This window comes from Hakea prostrata, chromosome 10 (genome assembly GCF_041222555.1).
Source record: "Hakea prostrata isolate BN-2017 chromosome 10, UWA_Hpros_2, whole genome shotgun sequence".
In the NCBI taxonomy this organism is placed as follows: domain Eukaryota; kingdom Viridiplantae; phylum Streptophyta; class Magnoliopsida; order Proteales; family Proteaceae; genus Hakea; species Hakea prostrata.
Genome location: NC_142609.1, coordinates 16161129 through 16183702, shown reverse-complemented (window position 1 = coordinate 16183702; position 22574 = coordinate 16161129). Strand labels below are relative to the sequence as shown.

The window sequence follows — 22574 nt, the reverse complement described above, 5'->3', positions numbered from 1 at the left end:
TTTACTCTGCGATGGTGCCTATTTGACGTTGTGTAAATCAGTGCCTCTTGGGGAGTTTGCATCTGTGCCTAAAAGAAGTGCTGGATTAAAGCCTCTTTCAACCCCTTCCAAGATTGCAGAGGCTGTTGCAACGCCCTAAACTGCATCCATCCTAGAGCAGCCTCTTTAAAACATATCGTTGCAGCTCTGAGTTTCTTCTCTTCTTCTAGTTCATACTAGGGCTGCAACTGGGCCGGGCTGGGCCGGGCTTTTGCAATCCCAAGCCCAGCCCTATATGGTATAATTTGAGCCCATTCCCGCCCGGCCTAGTTCGGGGCCAATAATATTGTCCCTAGCCCTAAGCCCACGGGGCCAAGCCAAGCCCATTCTCGCCATTGGCCCTAATTGGGCCGGGATGGGTTGGCCGATGGCCCGATGGCCCGCCCGGCCCTAATTGGCCCTATCCTTGGTCCACTGGCCCGGCCCCGCCCCGATTGGCCCCGTCCTCGGCCCATTGGCCCTCCCGGCCCCGATTGGCCTGATTGCCCAGCCCTAATTGGCCTTGTCCTTAGCTTTAATTGGCCATATCTTTGGTCGTAAATATCAAATGTAAGACAGGTAGTAATTAAAATACGTATTAAAGTAATTAAATACTTAAATTCCAAACTCAATTCTGGAAAATAAAATATTAAAGATGTCAACAAATAATCCAAAACTTAGATTCAATATGTATTTAACTATTTATACCCATTTAGATTTTAGAGAAATAGAGAAATTCAAATTTCTAGGGTTTAGGGTTTAGGGTTTAACTATGTATTTAGGGTTTAACTCTCTCTCTCTCTCTCTCTCTCTCTCTCTCTCTCTCTCTCTCTCTCTCTCTTTGATTCTATTTTTTCCTTTGGTTTTTCTCCCAAAGAAAAAGAGTTAAAATTATTCATGAAATAGAATAAGTAGAGAGAAGAATTGTAATTAAATTTAGGCGTATTTGAAAGTCAAGTCAATTATAGAGAATGTCACACAAACTCTTTTTGTAAACTTAGAAACATCAGAGATTCATAATTCAAAAGGAATTTGATAAATGAAAATTTTATCTTCAAAGTCAAGAATTTAAGCCGTAGGTAGGTATGTTTTCATTCAAAACTGTTCAATAAATTGATATCTTTATTCAATACAAAAAAATCATATTCAAAACCTTGTTAACAAGTAAATCGACAATAATTTAGTATTCAACAAAAAAAAGTATTTTTTTCATAGTTAAGAAAATGATGTTTTAGTTACAAACATTGCTATATGTTTTTAATAATTTTTTTTGAAATATCACAGTAGATTTGTTAGATATTCATGATGAGAAGTTAGGGTATAGATTTGTTAGATATTAATTATTTATGTAATAGTTTTATTATTTATAATATATTATCTTGCCTTAGTCAAAAACAAAATTCATATTTTATTGAACTAAAAATGACTTTGTTGGAAAAATAAAAATTACCTTAAAAATAATATAAAAAGTGACTTTATACTCTAATATGATCAAAGTGACTAAATATCAAAATCAAGACTCATATCAATGTTAGTATGAAGATCGGGGTAAAAATCTAGATCGTAGTACATGATCATCGTCAAATTAATATTAAGATTGAGCCAAAATTAGGGTGAATCGGGCCAAAATCAAATAGATGCTTATTACATTGGTAATGAGGTTATAGTTTATTTTTATTAATTTTCTACAAAACATGATCATGTTTTTAAAATTTGACACGGTCAAGTATCCACCATATGTATTACAAATTAATTCCTCTCAGTGGGTGGAGGTCCGAGTCTTTGACCAAATCGGGGCCAGGATCGGGGTCGGGGCTAATATCGGGGCCAAGATCGGGGCCGGGATCGGGGCCGAATTGGGGCCAAGATCGGGGCCAAAATCGGGGAGGACGGGAAAACGGGGGGAGAAAGGGAAGGAAAATGGGGCAAGATGCAAACGGGTCGGGGCAAAAGGGCGGGGGGGCAAGATGGGGAACGGGAACGGGGGGAAAAATGGGGGGCGGGCGGCCCAGTGAGAAGATAACCAGGGATAGCCCAAGCCCACGGGCCGGGGGCGGGCTCGGAAAGACCCTAGTTCATACATGTAAAAAAAAAACGATCTGCTCTGGCAATCCACCCCATTGGGTCCTCTCCTACAAATGTTAGCATTTCAAGTTGCAGTGGAAGAAGTTCTCGTCGCCTCTCTGTCTCACCTTCTTGATTTAGAGTTTGACCTACCTCTATTGCCTCCGGCGACTGAGAAGTCACCTCCATGGACTCCCGCGAGGCTCATTTCCCGAACCTCAAGCTCTCCCCCCACGCAGCAATTGCCCCCACTCTCTGCACTCTCTCACGCAACCTCAATCCTCCATCTATCTCCATTTGACTCTTGGCACATCCAAGAATCGCGCCGATACCAAGTTGTTAGGATCCCGGATCGAAAAACAGCATGACAATAATAATGGTGATAGTGGGAAAGTATACTTTATTAACCGATAAACTCGAACTCGAATAACACCACAGTTGGCATTCCCGCTACCGAGAGCTATAGCCCTCACCCCAAAATTCCCTTGTGACAAAACGATCCCTAACCTACCACCCTCCTCGATACTTATGGTAGATAGTTCCCTAAATTAATCCTTTGACAAATCTTTCCCCAAATCTCTCTTATTCAGTAGTAAATATTCTCCAAATCATTCTTTATTCAGCAACCTCCTTTCTCAGGTCCAGATCTGATTTCTTTCCCTAACTGCTGCTTGCCAAATCCAGCCCTCTTCTTGTGCTTGTGATAATACACACAATATAAGAGGGGCCTATCAAACTGTAGCTTTCTATATGTAATTCTCTAGTAATCTAGTCATGAGAACTCAAACAAACAGCTTGCTTCAAGAAATTTCTCACAAAGATTCTTTTTAAAGGTTTACTATCCACTTCAAACGGGGCAACCGGGGGGGGGATTAGGTTGACCTAGTGGTTTATACCAATCGGTTAGTTGCAATTTCAAAATGAGTGACAGCCAAAATGAAATCAATGACAAACAGCAATCACAAACACAGAAAAGGGCGACCACGAGCCACGCCCACCCTCTCTAGTCTCGAGAGAATTTCCACTAACGGATCTCTTCAATACGGGGGTAGAGAAACAAACCCACAACTTCGCGGGGCAAGAGTACCCTACAATCTTCGTCACGGACAAGAGATCCAATAAAATCTTCGACGGACAAGAGTATCCAACACAATGAATTCTAATCAACCTAGACTAGAATTAAAATAACCAATTCACAAACGAAAAGTATTAGATATTACCTATCAAAAGAGAGTAACCCTTACCCTTGAGTGCAAGTGATGTAATGAATGAACCAAGAATCAATATACTTCAGCGGTCAATAACTCGGACTTTGCTTAGTGAAAGCTCAACTTTGGAATATCCCTCAAAGTAACCGGAGTTGGGAGGACATCAAAAATGCTAAAAACACCAAAACTTGCTTTCACGGAGGAATATGTGCAGATGGGGAGAAGGATGATTCTCAAATGGGGATGGTGGGCTTATATACCCCAAGTACCGCTCCCCATCCCCAACGGACAAAAACGCGAGAGTCCGACGGACGCCGCGCCGAGACGGCACCGCCAAAGGATCCGACAAACAGCGAGAAGATATCTCTTAAACAGCCGATAGTCAAACGGGCCGACGGAGCGCCGCCGACGGCATCCGCCGGCTTGGTTTGGCCGACGGGACCGCCCGACGAAATCCGCGGTGTGTCCGAAAAAGAGACAAAACAGACGGACGCCGGACGGCACCGCGCCCTGGCGGCCGACGGGCACCCCGCACGGAAACCGCGACCCGTGTTTGAGAAACGAGTAGAAAACGACGGACACCGTTGGGCCGCAAACAACGGGCGGGATATGGCTGGATTTTAGATCGTTTGACAATCCTAAGCCCCGACACCACTAACATGCCTAGGCACCAGAACATGGATTACAAATGGATGTATTTACAGTGTGTGTATGCAAAGGTGCCAAGCCCCGATTAGCCTAAGCTTGATCTTTGACTTGGCTTTGACTTGATAGTGATCTTGATGCCTCCTCTGACTTTGGCTTGCAAGATGGTTTGACGAGCTTGACCTCCGGAAATTCTTTGAACCGGATATTACACGAGATTCTCGCGTGATGAGCTGGACAAAAAAACATATCTTTATGGAAACATTAGTAGAGTGTTTGTCATCATCAAAACTGATTGGAGACTGATGTGGCAAATGCAGACTTGGCATTTTCCAACAAAACCCTACACTTTTTCTCAACAAGAACATTAAATCATAATGGACATTCTCCATTTGAAGGTGTTGGGTTCTGTCAGGCCCCTTAGATATGGAATTAGCAATTGTAACTTTAATGCAGTTTAGAGAACCAGAACCAAAGAGAACAGAAGAGAGAAGATGGAGAGGAGAATGAGGAGAAGAGGAGGGGGACACTGTATAAGCTAGGCTCCCCTCACCCACATTATTATTATAATCTCCAAGTCAAGGATAATCTAGGAAAATATTTCCTAAACTGGTTTTCAGAGGTGTAGAAAGTAAATATTGTGCTCAGAAGTAGAAAGCATTCTAAAATAGGGACTATCCTATATATGAGATTGCTTGCCAACCAATCTAAAAGGGAAAGGGGTAAATGAGTAACTATAGACTACAACTAAACCGTACATGACTGAAGTGTACTCCCATGGTACACTTGGTCATGCACCCTAACACAGCTTGATCATCTACAGTAATTATTTCAGAACTCAAAATGTTTGAGACATTGATTTTTATACTTTCACTTTGTTTGCTCAGTTTGATAATTGTTGCCTTCTTTGATTTCCAGGTGAGGAAATTAATAGAGGAACTCGGTTTTGAAATGATCCCTCACCCCCACACTATGTATATTATATAAAGATAATTTAATTTCCATTATTATTAGTTCTATTGGCACAAAAGACTTTAAAAGCTTGAGGTTTCATAACATTACCTAAAAGGTTATAAGCCTGACATTCAGAACTATTAATTACTATAATATAATTGGGGCGCCTTAGCACAATGTTCGGTGGACCACAATTGTAGGCTGAGGTCGAAGCATCAAAACAGCCTCTCAGCAAAAATTGCTGGGGTAAGGCTGCGGAGGAAACTTGCCCCCCAGACTCAGCTTGTGTAGAAGCCTTTGGCACTGGGTTCGCCCTTAATCACTGCAATATAATGCTCAATTCAATTATAATGATCTCAAACAGGATAATAGTTTTGGTTGCTAGGACTTCAACTGGTGTATTGATACTTGAAGCATGGTTGAAGTGGAAGACAATTATTTCTTGGAAATATGAAAACAGAAACTAGAGAGGGGAGCTTGTGAAATCCTGGTGATGATATAATGCCTCTTGATTAGTTAGCATTTAGGTAATCTACTCAAGCACAGAATGGTTATGGTAAATTCTCTCTCTCTTTTTTTTTTTTTGGGTATCTGCAAGTGATCAAAATTTGTTATTTGAAGAAATTACCAGAATGAAATTTCTTATTTTAGCAACAATTTTTTTTAGTAAGAAGATACCTTGAGACTATTTTGATACTACAAAAGTTAAGCTGCTGAGATGGAATCAAGTGAATGAAATCCTTGGATGACACTTAGTTGATATTCTGGAATGATTTTATACTTCTGCTGAAAAGCACATCATGTAAAACAATAGTCCATTGCAGAAACACAGGTAAATAAATCACCTTCCAAGCAAAAGCAGCCTAACTAAACTCCAATAGTTAATGCTCTTGCTTGTTAAATCAAGTTGTGCTCAATAAATAGAAAAAGATGAAATTCAAGATGAAAATGGTTTTTGCATAGGAAGCATCTAGTAGTCTACTAGCTAATGCAGAACCTTTTCTTGCTGTGGATCATATAAAAAGAAGACTAACTGGAAACTTTTGACTACTAATTTGTGTAATTGGTCAGATAGACACCATCGACAGGTATCATGCAAAATCATATTCTTCTGTCATGATGGTTAGTAATTGGTTTAGAACCACAGAAAACCCCAATTTGTCTGGAGATGTGTGGAATGCCCATATTTTGAAGTCTTTCAAACTTGATGTAACATGTTTTAAAGCTGTGAGGTTCAACCCAGGTTTGAGATGCTGCAGTGGTATCACAATCAAAGACTGCAACGGGGACATGGATGTAAAATTACAAAAGATTTGCTTCTCTTTTCATGAAATCTCTGTATATCCCATGAACCCTCCTTGCTTGATATGATGCATTCTAAAACAGTAATGCTTATTTGCCAAATATATACTTTTGTGCCATCAATTTTAATAGATGTTATTGTGATTTCATTACAATCCATTTTCTGTAGAATTGATGATAACCTCACACAGGACCAGGTCCACTCTCTTTTTGTCATTCAAACCTTTCCCATAGAAAATCTTATGCTGCTTGTGCGATCAAAACAGCACAAAATAGGGCAACTGAAAGAAAGAAAAACAAGAGGAAATATAGTTCAACTGATTCATCTATTCACATAGCTGGTAATAGAAAACATATGATGAGGAGAGGAAAATATACGAGTATTACCATTCAACTCATAATCTGAAACTGTAAAACCATAAAAACCTAACAAATAGGAGTGCCAGTAATAGTATTAGTACTCTCAAACACGTGGACACTTTCAAACTCATAACTTGCAAAATGTTAATTCTCACCATCAATATTCTCATATATTTGAAGGTGTTCAGACTCACAACTCACCTCACAGTGGTTGCCTCTGAACTTATCGTTTTCATTGCTATCATTATCATTTTCATCATCTTCATATTTGGTAGTAGGACAATCATCTTCTTGAGAATCAATGTCAGCTTCTTCGTAGTATCCGAATGGTAATCCTTTGATTCTGCCATGGCAGACAAGCCAACTTCTGAGGAAGAAAGTGGATGATTCTACAATAGCTTAAAGGGCGAGTTGCATTGTGGAGGTAAGAGAAAGCTTATACTTAATAGAGAAATAAGTACCCTACTTCCAGTCAACTTTGGAATCTATATTCTCCCAGGGATGCTTCCCATGTCAAGTGACCAAAAACTATTCTAAAAAGAAATCTAGTGTTTCCAAGTAAATGAAAAATAATAAATTGAAGTTGCAGGAAAGAAGAAAGAAGGCTACTTGGTCATTTGGTCAGTGTATATCTCAAGCAGTTTGGTTTGGTTGATGGTTTGGTTGATAAAGGTTTACAGTCTTCATCTGATCTTATCAGCAGTTGGAGATCAAGCGGACAGAGTAGAACTCATTTAGCTAGTGATATCAAAGTAACTGCAAGCGTAGTTTTATAAATGTTTACAATATAAAGTGTGATCAAACGATAGAAAGACGGTGGGAATATTACCAAAGAAGAAATATTATACCAAAGGAAACCCAGAAAATAAACCAGAAATGCAGAGAGTCTTGCCTTAGGATTTCCATTTTATCTGTAATTACATGATATAGCACAAAGGTCTTTCTGATCCCAGAATAGCATTTATTGGATACACACCAATTACAGGAGAAAGAGCAGCAATTTATCGATTAGGTGATGGTGGTGGTGGGTAAGTGTTTTGAGTTTTGGCTTGGTCCATTGCATAGGAGGTCTGGATAGCGGTTAGAATGAGGCCAACAAGTGCACCTGTGAAGGCTATAGAAGTCCAGGGAGAACTGAGAACTAGGTGCAGAACTTCAGCAAACCAGATGGCGGTTCCTTTTTCAAAATGTTTCTGAATGGCTTGCTTAACTTGTACATACTTATGAGGGTTTGGTGTCAAATCAGATCCCAGATCATTGACAAGCTCAGCTACATGTTGGTCACTGCCAAGGCAATTTTGTAGTACACCTCGCTCTCGGAGCTCTTTCACATCTTCCGGCCGATCGATGAGTGAATCAATTAAACATAGGAAGGAAGTGATATCGCCATCATTAAAGAAATCTGGGCATGCTTCATAGGCTGCTAAGTTTAACCATTTGGTCTTGAAGCAGTCATCAATGGAAATGGCAGGCAGAAATAGTGTTCCAAACAATTTATTTTCATGTAGTTTGAATTGGATTCGCTTGACAGAAGATGAACCACTGGTCCTGCAACTGATTCCTGCAGCACTCAGCTCTTCCACTGAACGGAACGACTGCCATTCCATCACGTGATTACCTTCTGTATCTGTTTCCTCTGGACCTATCAGGAATTCATTCCGGAGAAAGTCTAAGAGATGAAAAGGAGGAGGAGGTGGAGGAGGAGGGCGATGTTCATATTTGTCTGTGGAGCTATCTTTCTTGAAACAATCCAGAAACTTTTTGTAAATTTTTTCAATGAATTTGAGGATATTTTCAAAGGCTGTATGAATTTGTTCATGCAAACTTGCCATCCTTGCTGGTCTACCTTTGGCTGCAGTCTGCAGTTTGATGAACTCCTTGATATCATTTTCAAATTGTTGGGTGGACATGAATGCATTTACCAATGCTTGGAGAACCATGAATGGGAGTTGATTCTCGAGCAAGAACAAGTCCATTATTATGATTGCTTTGTGATCATTCTTGATCTTCACGTCCTTAGTGGCAGACTCGTTCATTATGCAGTGAATGAAATACAACACAAAGCATCCATCCAAGAACATCAAGCCCTTGAATTCTTCCTCATTCCAGAACTCATTTAATTGCGGATCCCAGGCATAACAGTTTCTGGCTTTGCGGGCTATGTTTTTGAATTCCAGTGAGTCAGAATAAGCTTCAAGGCTTGTCCATTTGCTCGAGTTCTCCTTTACCATCACCCAGGAGGAGAATTGTTTCACTAGCTTAGTCTTGAGTTCATGTCCAAGCACAAGCTTTGAATCACCATAGTGATATGGACCAATGGACACCAGTCTTGGATCATAGTTATTCTTGTTCTTTTCGGTGTCTCTCATCAGTCGTGGAACCCTCTGTATCAGAGGTCTTGTATTGGCTCCTGATGAGGTTCCTGTTCGTTAATTCTGTGTGGAGAGAGAGAGAGAGCAGCCCTATAAATTTTATGCAAGAAAATCAATGATGTTCATAGTTGTATTGTCCCTCAAGTGCTCAATTCCATTCCATATAGTTGCCAAATAGACAAAGCAAAGCATCAGAAAACGTCCAAAACAACTACAACTATTTGGGTAGGGTAAAAAGTTTGTATCTTGATGATGCAACTATATAAGAATGTATTTATTTATAAAGTTTTATTTTATTTTATTTATTTATTTATTGCATGGAGTTGTATTTAGACAATAATTGGGAATCCATTTTGAGATAGGTTCAAAATAGGACTACAAATTTGGCTCTCATGATTCAAACCCTCCTTGGCTCGTTCTGAGTTCAAATAGGGTTTGGGCTGGTTTTTTTCAACCTTGAGAGTGGGCTAGGATTGATAAATATAAACCTTGGGTCAGAGCTGGGTTGTGTTAGTCATGGCCTTGGCCCAGCACCACCCGAGCCTTCCTAGCTTTGATTTTAAACCAAACTTAGCTAATGAGTTGTGGTGAGTGAGGTGCATCTTTTTCAAGACATGGAAGTGTTGAGGATACTGATTCACAAACACGAATGGAGAAGAAATACAAGGAAAACTCACACAAGGAATTTAATGTGGGTTGACAAAATCCTGTTTATATCCACTAGAGAGAAATGGATTCCACTATTTCAGAAAACCTCATACCACTCTTACACCTCACAAAGTGCTATTATTTGCTTACTCCCAATCCCAATCCAGGTATGGGTTTCCCAATCCCCACAATGATTAATTTGCATAGGTTATCCCACAAAGGTTGTTTATAAGGAAACCTAAAATCCTAATTCTGTAATAATTTCAATTTTAATCTAGTACAAGTACTCGGTCCAAAACTTTGATCCAACAATACAGCCCAATTACAATTACATGGATTTGTAGAATATAAGATATCTAAACCCAGCAATCCCACCTCGGCTTGAATTCTACAAACCACCTTGAAGAAAATCATTGATGATATCTCTCTACAATCACCTATCTCTGTATATTTGTCACATATTACTGCATGGCTCACATTCTCTCTAGGGATGCAATTGTTGATCGCCAATGCCTAATCTAGCATGATGTACACCCCCACGTTTTGGGTGTCTTGTACAACTCAACACAACTTACTACATGACATGGCTCCACCTCTCCTCCTATTGCAGCCGACTCCAAGATATCCCCGCGTCATCAAGTCCGAAGCAAAACCTACTTCCTTCCAGAATTGCCTTTGTTCAGAACCTAAATAACCTACAAATTTTTCCTACCTATACCCTTGGTAGATTACTAACTAGAGCTCCACCTATTTTCACACTCCTTATAAGCCTCTACAATTCATCTCATCTGTGGCTTACCTAAGAACCTAACCGTTGATCTCCATACAAATCCACAAGATCAATACCAACCCGATTTGTGCCCTTGCTACCTGTCATCAACCTAAAGAACTTGATCATTGATCTCTGTACAAACCCACAATATCAATACCAACAGAATGGAAGCTCCTTGATCAATCATTTTCATTGAGTTTAAAATATCAAAAAGCCCTAAGAACACATAACCCTATACAAAATCCTGTGGAAACAAACTATACGATAACGATATGATAATAAAAAACAAAAAAACCCTTTTTCAATCTTGCCTCTCGAACCTATGGAATCCTTCTTTTCTTTTTCTTCTTCTTCCTTTGTTTTTTCCCCCTTAATTATAATGTAATCATTACATCAAAGCTATTTGAGAAGAGAGAAAATAAAAAATAAAAAAGGAAAAAGAAAACTTCATAAACTTTTTTTTTTCTTGGGTAGAAAACCGACTGAACTTATAAACGGCCATTCCTTCTCCTTCATGATCTCATCGCAAGCTACCAAGAAACCTCTTTTTTCCTTTTTCGACGATCAACCTCCAACTGCCGTCCGTACAATCTTCACCCATACGAACCAAAGAGATTTATTGGATCATTTCTCCGTGATCTTAAACCAAGATCGTCTTTTCCTTTTCTCCTCAAATCTTAATCTCTATCTAAACAATCATAAGAAAAAAAAGATAAAAACTTCACGATCTCTAAATTACAGAATCATACCTTCAAACAATCTATTGAAGCCTTCTCTAGGCACCGTTCTTCCTTCTTAAATCTTCACACATCTCTAGTGATGATCCACCAAACTTTGTTTTGATACCACTTGTTGAGGATATAGATATACAACCATGAGCAAAGAAGAAATACAAGCTAAACTCACACGAAGAATTTGATTGGGAAAAAAGCTGCCAATGTCCACGAGAAAGAAAAAGATTCTACTACTTTATAATACCTCACACCACTCTTACACCTTACAAAATACTACCATTTGCTTGTCCCTAATCCTAATTCAAGAATGGGATACCTAGTCTCCTACAAGGATTAATTTGCATAAGTTATCTTAAAGACTATTTATTCATAAGGAAACCTAAAAACCCTCACTCCCTTATAATTACAATTTTAAATTAGTACAACTACTAGGCGCAAAACCCTGATTTAATTACAAATATAACCCAATTATAATTATATGGATCTGCAGAATACAAGACACCCAAACAAGAAATTTAGTTAAATAAGTTTTGAAATTGTTTGTGAACCATAGATATTTAAATTTATTTTGAATGTTGAATATGATTAGTTTATGTAATTCTTCTCTTGGGGTGTACTCCTGACGTCTATTAGTGTGGTGATTTTATTTGTTTGGGATGGCAAAACTTGGATACCACATTTTATCTTAAGGTATCAAGGACTTGATTGGAAATATGCATTTTCATTATTCTTTGGGTAATTTTCATTTATACCTCCTAAGGTTTTTTTTTTTTTTTGGTAAATCCTCCTAAGGTTTGACTCAAGCGGTTTTTAATTGAAAAAAAAATGACATTTTACATTTATCTCTTTTATAATATTAATAATAGATCATCTACGGCACATTATTAATGATCAAAATGTTTCATAGTCATTTTTATGATCAAAATGCCTTTATATCCTTAATTTTTTTTTTAATTTAACTTATCAATTAGATATTATCAAAATAATAAACGTAAGTTTATCAGAAAAAAGTTCTTTTGGAACTCTTTAAATTAGGAGGCGGGAACCCCAAAGTCGAACCCATGACACCTTCATTAAAGAATCTTCTTTCTATGATTTATTTAAAGAAACAAGAAATTTGGAAGAGCACTATGTTTTCAGAATTAGTTTTAGACGGTTGGTAACTGACTTTTTAGAAGTAAATAAAAAAAAAAGAAAGTTCTCTAAACACGACAAAAATAATAACTAAAATTTATATATATATAAACTAATCTAACCAAAAAAAGAAAAAAAAAGAAAGAAAGAGAGTTTACTAGAAATATATTTCAAGTAGTTTAGATTAAAATATTTGTTGTGTGAGAACAATTAGCACTAAAATACAGATTTGGTAAATAAAAAAAATCTGTTAAATTTTTTAGGAAATTTTTTTAAAGAGGGGATTGCAAAGAACAAGAAGAGAGCAAAAGTTAGATTATTTTATTATTATGTTGATGACCATGTCCTAAAATAATAAATTTTTGATTTTGATTTTGAATTTTTTTTTTTTTTGGTAAAATTACTTTCATTCAACATAGAAAAACACCTGACCTCAGACAAACAAAAATCTCTAAGCCAGGGAGTGGAAATTGGCCAAGACGTCCTTCCTGAGGTGGACGCAGCCTTCCTCGTTAGCTGGTCAGCTACATTGTTACCACATCTAGCAATAAAGGAAAATAAACAACTAGAGATACAACATTTTAGAGATAAAATATCTCCAATTACTCCATCCACACTTAGTTGGGGGGGGGGGGGGATTGGAAAGCTGATTCAAGATATTAGAGAGCTCCAAATTGTCAGTCTCTAATGTGATAAATTGAAGGTCTTCAGATAAAGCTTGTAGTAGGGCCTCTCTAACCGCCATTGCTTCTCCCAGCAGCACCGCTTCAAATGGGATGGGATCTGATACTGCTCTTAGTGGGAACCCATTGTGGTCCCCAAATACAAAGCCAACACTTGATGTGTTCTTTTTCAAGCTTGCATCTGTATTAATCTTGATGTACCGGTCTTCAAGTGGAATCCATTTTGTAGGATGAATTACTGCGGTCTTCACCATAGAAATTTCCGAAACAATCTTCCTCTCCCTTGCTTGTATTTGAACCGCCCACTTCTTGCTTGCTTTGTGCACTACTTCTTGTGGAGAACTCATATGGCCTTCAAACATTAACTTGTTTCTATCTAACCATATTTCCCAACATATGTAAGCTGCTAATCCTTCCAATCTTTTACCTTCCTCACCTTCCAGCCCCATTTTCTTCCAATGCTCTATGAATTTATGGACCTTTGGACTTAGAGGATGATAGTATCCAAGGGAGGAGATTGCCCACACCACCCTTGCAAATGGGCAATCCAAAATAGTATGGTCTATGGTTTCCATGTTCTCCGCACATCTCAAACACATTGGATCTATCTTCAGTTGCCTTTTAAATAACCCTTCTCTTGAAGGTAGTCCTCTAGCATATGCTCTCCATAGGAAGTTTCGGGTCTTTGGTTTTGCATCATACTTCCATATGTTCCTCCACACATCTCTACTCGCCATTATCATGTCCGAATTGGGTTCCTCTCCATGATTACTAATAAAATGATAAGCTGATTTGGATGTGAAGATGCCATTAGTAGTATGGCCCCATACTTGTGTGTCCTCCTTAGGAAAAAGGCTTAGTTGAATGCTCAGAATAGTTTTCACATCATTCGGGTGAAACGAAGCTTGGACTAATTCAGTTTTCCACTTTTGAATGTTTGGTTCAATCAAGTCAGCTACCCATTTCAATTGACCACTCTGAATTTCCAGATGCTTTATTCTGTGTTTAGGTGAAGATAAAATCCACTTATCCCTCCACACATCTATTTTGTCTCCCTTACCTAATTTCCAGCTGAGCCCTTCCATAAGATGTTTTTTTCCTTTCTAAGATGCCTTTCCATGCCCATGAACTGTTTGATCTTGGCCCTGCTTCGAGAAAATCACATGTTGGAAAATAAAGTCTCTTATAAAATTGGGCCCAATAAGAATTTGGGTAAGCCCATAGTCTCCACGCTAGTTTAGTTAAGAGAGCTTTATTTTGTATCTCTGGATCCCGAAACCCCAATCCACCTCGGCCCTTTGACTTACATAGTTTCTCCCAAGAAATCTAGCACATTTTATCATTTTTCTCAGCTCCACCCCAATAGAAATGGGTCACAGTTTGCTTGATTTTCTTATGATGAGAGTTTGGTAATTTAAAGTGAGAAGCAACATAAGAATTATATGAAAGAGCAACTGATTTGATCAAGATTTCCTTACCTACATATGATAGAAGCTTTTTCTTTCACCCTTGCATATCGTTAGAACTCTTGTCCTGAATATCCTTAAAGAGATCCTTCTTCACTGCTTCAAACTCAACTTGAAGCCCTAATACTTTTTTGGTCCATTCTTGTATTTGATCTTTAATATATGGGAGAACCACCTCTTAATTTTTGTGGGGTATTTGGGATAAAAGTTAGACATGACTTCTCATAGTTTATGCTCTATCCACTTGCTTTACAGTAGAACTCTATGCAGGCTTTCAAATTGTGAATCTCTTCTAGTCGCATTTCAGAGAAAATGATGCAATCATCTGCAAATAGTAAATGGGACAGGGATTCAAACCTGTTTTTCACCTTGATCCCTTGGACCAAACCCGTACGACCTGCTTCATTCAGCATGGCTGATAAAGCCTGAGTACATAACACAAAAATAGCTGGGGATAGTGGGTCACCCTGCCTGATTCCTTTAGAGGGTTTAGTGACCTCTTGAGGAACTCCATTAACCAAGATTTGATATGAAACTGTGGTGATGATTTGCATTATCATATGAACCCATTTATTGCTAAAGCCAAGAGCCATCATGATATTCTCCACAAAGCGCCATTCCATCATATAATATGCCTTCTTCATGTCTAATTTCATTGCCATCAGCCTCTTTTTTCCTCTAGACTTGTGCTTGATGTAGTGGAAAGCCTCGTGAGCAATAAGCACATTATCTGAGAAGAGTTTGTTAGGAATAAAAGTTGATTGGGGTGGGGAATAATATCATCAAGGTACCCTTTAAGCCTATTTGCTAGTACTTTACTAACAATTTTTGTAGTGACATTACAAAGGGAAATAGGCCTAAAGTGATCCACCAGTTTTGGTTGATCGACTTTTGGAATTAGACATAAATAAGTAATGTTGGCTGATTCATGCAATTTACCATATATGAAGAAATCTTGGGTAAAGAGGCAAATATCATTTTTGACTAGAGGCCAAAGTTTTTGATAAAAACCTGGGGGAAGTCCATCTGGTCCTGGGCTCTTCAAGGGTGACATGCTCCATAAAGCAGCTTTAATCTCAGCTTCATCTTGAGTTTGACAAAGCTTTTCATTCATCTGGTCATTCACTTTTGTAGGGACTGCCAATAGAGCAAGTAACAACGCCTCATCATCAATACCTTTTGAGCTAAAGATGTCTTTGTACCTTTTCTGTATTTCCTCCTTTACCTCCTTTTCTGATTTTGACCATCTATCGCCTCCAATTTTTAATTTAAGGATACGGTTTCTTCTCCTTTCTCTGATTGTAGAGGAGTGGAAAAACTGAGTATTGCGATCTCCTTTTTTTGCCCAATGAAGTTTGGATTTTTGGAGCCACATAATTTCCTCATTTTCCATTTGTTGCTTCAAGAAACCTTGTAATTCCTCCTCCCTTTTCTAATTTGCATATGAGGGATTGGAATCTTGGAGCATCTCTAGCTCCCTAATATATTGCTGAATTTTTTGGTTCACATTCCCAAATCAATTTTGATTCCAATTCTTAAACTTCTCCGTACAACTTTTGACTTTTTGACCCATTTTGTGCCCAATCGATCCAAAACAGGGAATGTTCTATGCCTCCTGTGCCACTTTATGAGAATCCTCATGTGTAAACCACATCATTTCAAATCTGAATGGCTTTTCTCCTTTAGGAATGTGGCCAATAGTATTCAAAAGAATAGGAAGATGATTTGATCCTCCCACCGCATGAACTGAGACTTCCGCATTTTTCATCTTATGGTTCCATGCATCATTGATGAGAACTCGATCTAGTTTGCATTTAATGTTTGCTAAACCTTTTCGCTTATTTGTCCAGGTGAATTTAGGGCCATGAGAATTGCAGTCCATTAGACCCACACCGGCAAGCATGCCTCTGAACCTTGCTGAATCTGTCTGGTCATGAATTAATCCTCCTTGCTGAATCTCTCTGGTCATGAATTAATCCTCCTTGCTTTTCTCTCCATTCCAACATTGAGTTAGAATCTCCCAAACATGTCCATGCATCGAATCTGCTTTCTCCGAAGTTTGAGATGGCCTCCCACACTTGTGGTCTAAGGTCTTTAACTGGGTCACCATATATGAAGGAAATAAAAAAAATCACCTTCAGCTAGGACCAATATCTTTGTGTCAATCAGTCTCTAAGAAGCCTTTAAAATTTTTAGCTCAACAGAATCCTTCCATAAGATATCCAATCCACTGCTCTTACCAATTGCAGGTATCACAAAGAGGTTATCGAACATCAGTCTTCTTTTGATTTTTTCCTTTTTTTTTCTCACCACCCTTGGTCTCCATTAGGAATATCAACTTTGGCTTTAAGGATAGGGAGATAAACCTTAATGTTTGAACTGACAGAGGGCTCCCTATCCCTTGACAGTTCCAGCTCAATGCTTTCATTGATCCCCTTGGGGCTGTTTTCCCCCAGCCGCCAAGGGGTTCGGCTTTAAAAAATGCTCCTGATCATTTGAGGGTCATGCTCCATTTCAGCACTCTCTCCTTCCTCTTCGAGTCTCACTCTTTTTTCTCTCGGAGTTCCCGTATTACCAGTTGTTCTTGGATTTGACATGTTGATATCAGTTGGGGTATTTGTGGGCTCCATTGTGTTTACCCTCATGTGACCGTTGCTCAAATATTGATGGTAGTTCATGGTGGCGAGAGAGTTAGGTTCGGGAAAGTGTAGAGCTATGGTTTGGTCAAGTTCAACATGGTGTGTGTTTGAACCAAGGTTCTTGGTCTGCGGTGTAGAGGATAGTATTACTATTACTCTCCTCAGGACTGGAGGTTTGCTTGGTTGGTCAGTGCAAGTGGTTGGCTTGGTTGTTTGTTGTCTTGTTTCCAAAGATTTCAAACTGGAAATGAACATTTTTGTGATAACTGATGGGCTCGGTATTTGAGGTGGTTGAGTCAACAACGGTGGAGGTGGGCCGTGTTTTGAGGATTTAAGCTGGAGATGGAAACTTTTGAAAGGATGGGTAGCAAGGTTAGAATGGAGTTAGCTACTTCAGGATTGCTCATTAAGTGGGTTTGCAGGCATGATAGGAACTCAGGGGTTAGAGTTTGAGAGTCAACTGTAGGAATGTCAGTGGGTTGATAGTTGTGTTGTTGATAGGAAGCTTGAGGGTTGGTAGTATGATCATATGGGGTTGGTTGGCAACGGTCCCTAGGCAATGACATGGCCTGCTGGATTGATGTTTCCTGGGTAACTGACATCTGAAATTGAGCAGCAGTCTCAGACGTACCTTTTTGCTAAAGCTCCCTTGGATGTTGCATTTGGCCTTCATCTTCCTTGTGGCTGTTTTCATTAGGGTTTCGGCCATCCATGTCGTTGACCGTGAGTTGAGGAGCAGCTTCAATCAATCTTGCTGGCGGAATAGTGGCTCTCAGTGAGGATTTGAGACCCACTTTTGGTGCTTGAGTACATCTTACAGTGTTACATCCTCCATGGCCATTGGAGTGAGCTATCTGATCTTCAAAAAAGATGTCACACTTCCTTTCCTTATGTCCCATAACTCCACAGTACTCACAATACAGTGGTAGTCTTTCATATTTTATCATTAGAAGTACCTGTTGGCCATTCCTTCTTTGAATCATCACCTCATTCTGTAGTGGAACTCTGATATCTATTTTCACCCTGCACCTGATATACCTCTCCTTCCTCCCGTTAGCCTTTAAAATAACCAACATAACTATGCTTGGTATTCCCGTTCTCTCTACTAGCTTCATACTGATTCCCAGTTGGGACTTCATGGAGCTGTAACCAAATATTAGTGAGATTAAGATTCCAATCTCCAGTAGGCAACCATTTATCTAGCACCAGCAGGTTTCCAGCAACCGACTTGGGTCCTCCATTTAAGACATTTTTCAGATCCAGGGTGTAATCAAATTGGAACGTGTAGCAGTGGTCTCCCACTTCCTCGACATAAACTCCTCTCTTTAGATTCCATATTTTGACTAGGCCTTCTGTGATAGCTTGTGTTCTAAACGGTAGTCCTTTTAAAACCCTTCCAATCAGCACTAGTTCTTCCACTTCATCAGCTTGTGAGAAAGAAGGGATTGTTGTTCCATTCCTTTGGGGGTTCAGGGGTTTTCGAGCTTGATGCCTCACCTCTCATTATAGCAGACAAAATTACTAATTAGAGAAACAGGAAATTAGCAGAAGACTAGTGATTCGGTAATCACTCTTAGAATGGTTAGAGTTCACTCCATCAGCAGACTTACAAGAAGCAGACTTGAAATTTTCATAGATTCAATCTCGATTGCAACCGTCTCTGCTTTCAAATCTATAGCAGGTAAGATTGCTACCCAAGAGTCAAAGGAAATAATCGACACACAAATGATCTGGTAGACACACTCTCAGAGTGGACAAAGTTCACGCCATCGGCAAACGAACTACAAAACTCGTTGCTGGCAAGAGAGGCCACCGGTCTATTATTGCTATTTACTTAGTCACCCTAAAACTTTGAGTTTTTTTACAGGTTGCACATTTTAGTGGGGCTTAAACTCTAGGTCACACATTTTAGTGCCATAAATTACAGATTGCACACTCCCACAGTTACAAGTTACACACTCATAGCATTTCATCCAAGATTCTATTAAGTCATGAGTAAAATGACCATATTATTGTCATTGGAGTTAAATGACATAATTATTCCCATTTAAACCCCCTATCCGCAATCTTAAGATCCCTTCACCCATCTTCTAACTTCCCCTTGCCTGAAATTGCCCACTACCCCGAGGAACAACCCCAACCCCTCCCTTTACCGGCAACCACTGCCCTAACCTTCACCTGCTGAAAATCACCCCCTTCTATAGGCGATTGGAAGTAGCAGCAGCAACACCACCACTGCCAACTACACCTTCTATACTATTATTGATGCTACTGTGGAGGCAACGATGAAGAAGACCGACATCCAGAAGGAAGGTAATACGATCATCGTTTTGGTGAGAATGTGATAGTCATCGAAGATGGATTCCTTTGCGGAACTGAGTAATGGATAGTACACAGTCGTGGTTCAGGAGGTTGTGAAGGAACATTGCATGGTTTCTGGTAAGGTAAAGTGGGTTCACTTCCTCTATAATTCCCTGTAATTCCTATCTAGGATTGAGACATGTGGTAGTTAATTATCCAAGGGTTGGGATTAGAACCCAATTAGGAACTAAACCTAATAAATCCCTAAAATTAAGCCTCAAGAGAAGAGGAGAGACAAAATTGGGAGAAAATTTAGGAATTTATTATATTCAATTCTTAGTTGGGTTCTAATCCCGACCCTTGGATAATTAATAACCATGTGTCACAATCCTAGATAAGAATTATAGGGAATTGTAGAGGATGTGAATCCAAGGTAAAGGTGGTAGACCCTTCCCATCTTGTCTAGCTCCGGCAATAATCCTATCATTTCAATGATCCATTTCCGATTTGCATTCTATCAAATCATTCAAATTTCAAAACCACAACAGAAGAGAAGAATCGTATTGGGTTTTCCTTTGCAAACTCACTTCTTTCTAGAAGAGCAATTCCGTTGTCTGTGAGGTACGCTTTGAACTTCATCTCACTTTGCTCCGGCAGGGTTTCCTGAGAAAGCGTATTGACGCAGTTGGCTTTTCCTGTCTAGAGACTGTTAGGTTGAAGAGAGACTTGTCTAACTATTTATTTCTGAATTTTAGAGACTGTTTGGTGAAGAATACCAGAACTCTCCTTTCTTTTCCACCAAATTAACATCACCTTCCAAACCTTCTCCTTTTCTTCTGTTTAATCATTGAAATCTAAACATGGTTGGTTTGCTCATGATTATCCTTCTTATTTTAGTTGGAAAAAAACTCCACTTTAAAAATGTTGAACTCGATAGAAATGACAAGCATTCTTACTTGCTTTTGTATTAGAATGCTTTCGTTTGGATCTATTACAGGAAATCATGTTACAATTGTATTCTATTCTTTCACTCGCAACTGTTTCTACTTTCTATTCTTTGAATGCAAAAACTGCCTTGGATAACAAAGGAATCAGAGAGTATTTACTAGACTTAGTATGTACCTCTTAGTTGATTGATCTAATCTTGTCTTTCTGCTTTCTACATATTCTCTGTTGAAGGAGGTGATTTCCGACAACGAAAGGTGAGAGTGTTGGTCGCTGGAAGGGGAGGGGAGGGGTCGAAGTGGTTTCCGGCGATGGTGGTGGGTAGTTCCCAATAAGCTGTAGGTTTGGGTGAAGAAGAAAATCCCTTCACCCACCTAATTAAGGGTTGGGCTTAAGTGGTAATGGGAGGGTTTAAATGGGGATTGTTATGTCATTTGACTCTAACGAGGGTACTATGGTCATGTTACTCATGATTTAATAGAATCCGGATCAAATGTTAGGAGTGTGCAACTTGTAATTTTGGGATTATGCAAATTGTAATTTAGGTTACTAAAGTGTGCAACCCACATAAGCCCCACTAAAGTATGTAACCTATAAAAAAATCTTATTTTTTTGGGGGTTTTTTCATTTTGCCTACTTGCATTGGAGCCAAAATCTTGTTCACCAACTTAAGTGAATTTTATTCAGTCGGCCTAAAGTTGTGAACTTCAAAAATTACAAAAAACCTAACGTTAACTTCCTAACCCTTACTGTTGAGTTTTCTTGTGTTGAGACATAAATACCCCTCACCCACAAGAATGACCAAAATACCCCTCTCACTCAATGTGTATACAACCCCCTAATGGTTCTTCTTTCACCTACCTTCTTCTACCTTCTTCTCACACTTCGCCTGAAATCTCACCACCGCCGGCCCCCCCCCCCCCCCCTTCCCCTGTCAATCACCTTCCTCACATTCTCCTCACTGTCCCTTAACCCTCATCGAAGGGAAGAGAACGAAGAAACGACATGGAAAAGCAGCCTGGAACAATGTGGAATTTGAAGAGTCTCAACATAATAAACTAAGGAAAGAAACTAGAAAAAAGATTTTGAGCAATCGAAATGGTCTAGAGAAAAATTTTTCACTTTCCTTGAAATTATCAAATCGGTGCTTCTTAAAGAAAGAAATGACTTGTGCTCTTCAAGGTTCTCAATTCTCATAAGCATCTTCATTAGCCATTCAATCATAAAGGAAAGGACGGCTCAACACTGAGAGCTTCTGCAAGTCTTCTGTTTTCTGAAACCCGTGTGAGTTTTCACTTTCTCTATTCATATGTTCTCTGAAATAGTTATGGCAAAGTGACATAGATATGAATTTATGGCATTCGCTATGAATAGCAGAACCGATTGATCAGATCATCGTTTTGAAGTCTTGATTTTTTAAACAAAACAAACATTAAATCTTCAATCCAATCTCTTTATTTTGTGTCACTAAACATTTTCTTTTATAAAATCTCTTCATCTTGTACCACTATAACACCTTTTTTTCCTTTCTTGAACTTGGGTTCGTGGGCCAATTTACACACACCTCAACTACAGTCTGAAGGTAATTTCACTAATTTCAATAGTAATACAATTTAACTAAACAATAAAGCTGATGAGAGAGAGATGCATTAAAGGAAAATCATAATCTAGCTAGCATATGTTAGATAGAAGGTAATTTCACTAATTCTAATGCAGGTATAATTTTACTAAGCAATAAAGCTGATGAGAGAAAGATGCATTGAAGGAAAATCATAATCTAGCTAACATATATTAGATAATCTCATCTGATCAAGACGATTTGAAATCGTAATCTATGATGTTACATTCAACTAAATATAACAATACCTTGTTGAACTTTATTCTTAAAGATACTCTTCAACTCCTCGCTTGGTTTTTGAATGGATCTAACTATTACAGCGAAGGAAACTTCGAGTGAGGCGCTATTGAACAACATAGCCAACGAAATCAAGAATTGAAAATGCAAATCAACTTCTAAGAAATTGTGATACACTTCCTACCTTCTATTGCAATGTCTTCAGGCTTGCGAGTTGCAGATGAGAACCCCATTAGATATATAAATAGAAGGACAAGGTGTTGGAAGTTCTTGTTTTGCATCCACAACAACCATATTTATAGGCTAAAGGTGGCACGGAATATCAAGCTTTACTTTCCTTTCAAGCCAAGTGCTACATAAGGATCCCTTAAAGTATATATGGATGGAAATTTTGAAGGTTAAGCAGATGCATGTGATGCACATTGCAGTGTACCCTCTGTTTAAAAGACTTTAACAATAAATTTGGAATAAATT

General features: G+C 38.8%; 1 protein-coding gene across 1 annotated transcript; it reads right to left on the bottom strand.

Annotated features, from left to right (window-relative positions):
• Nucleotides 1-7551: 7551 nt before the first annotated feature.
• Nucleotides 7552-22353, bottom strand: LOC149002168 (UPF0481 protein At3g47200-like). The gene is made up of 3 exons (XM_089138970.1): nt 22285-22353; nt 22112-22174; nt 7552-8973 (listed from the first exon to the last, which is right to left on the bottom strand). The coding sequence occupies exons 1-3, from the start codon at nt 22331-22333 to the stop codon at nt 7553-7555; spliced, it is 1533 nt and encodes a 510-aa protein (XP_088995096.1). The 5' UTR covers nt 22334-22353; the 3' UTR covers nt 7552.
• Between the last annotated feature and the right edge of the window lie 221 nt (nt 22354-22574).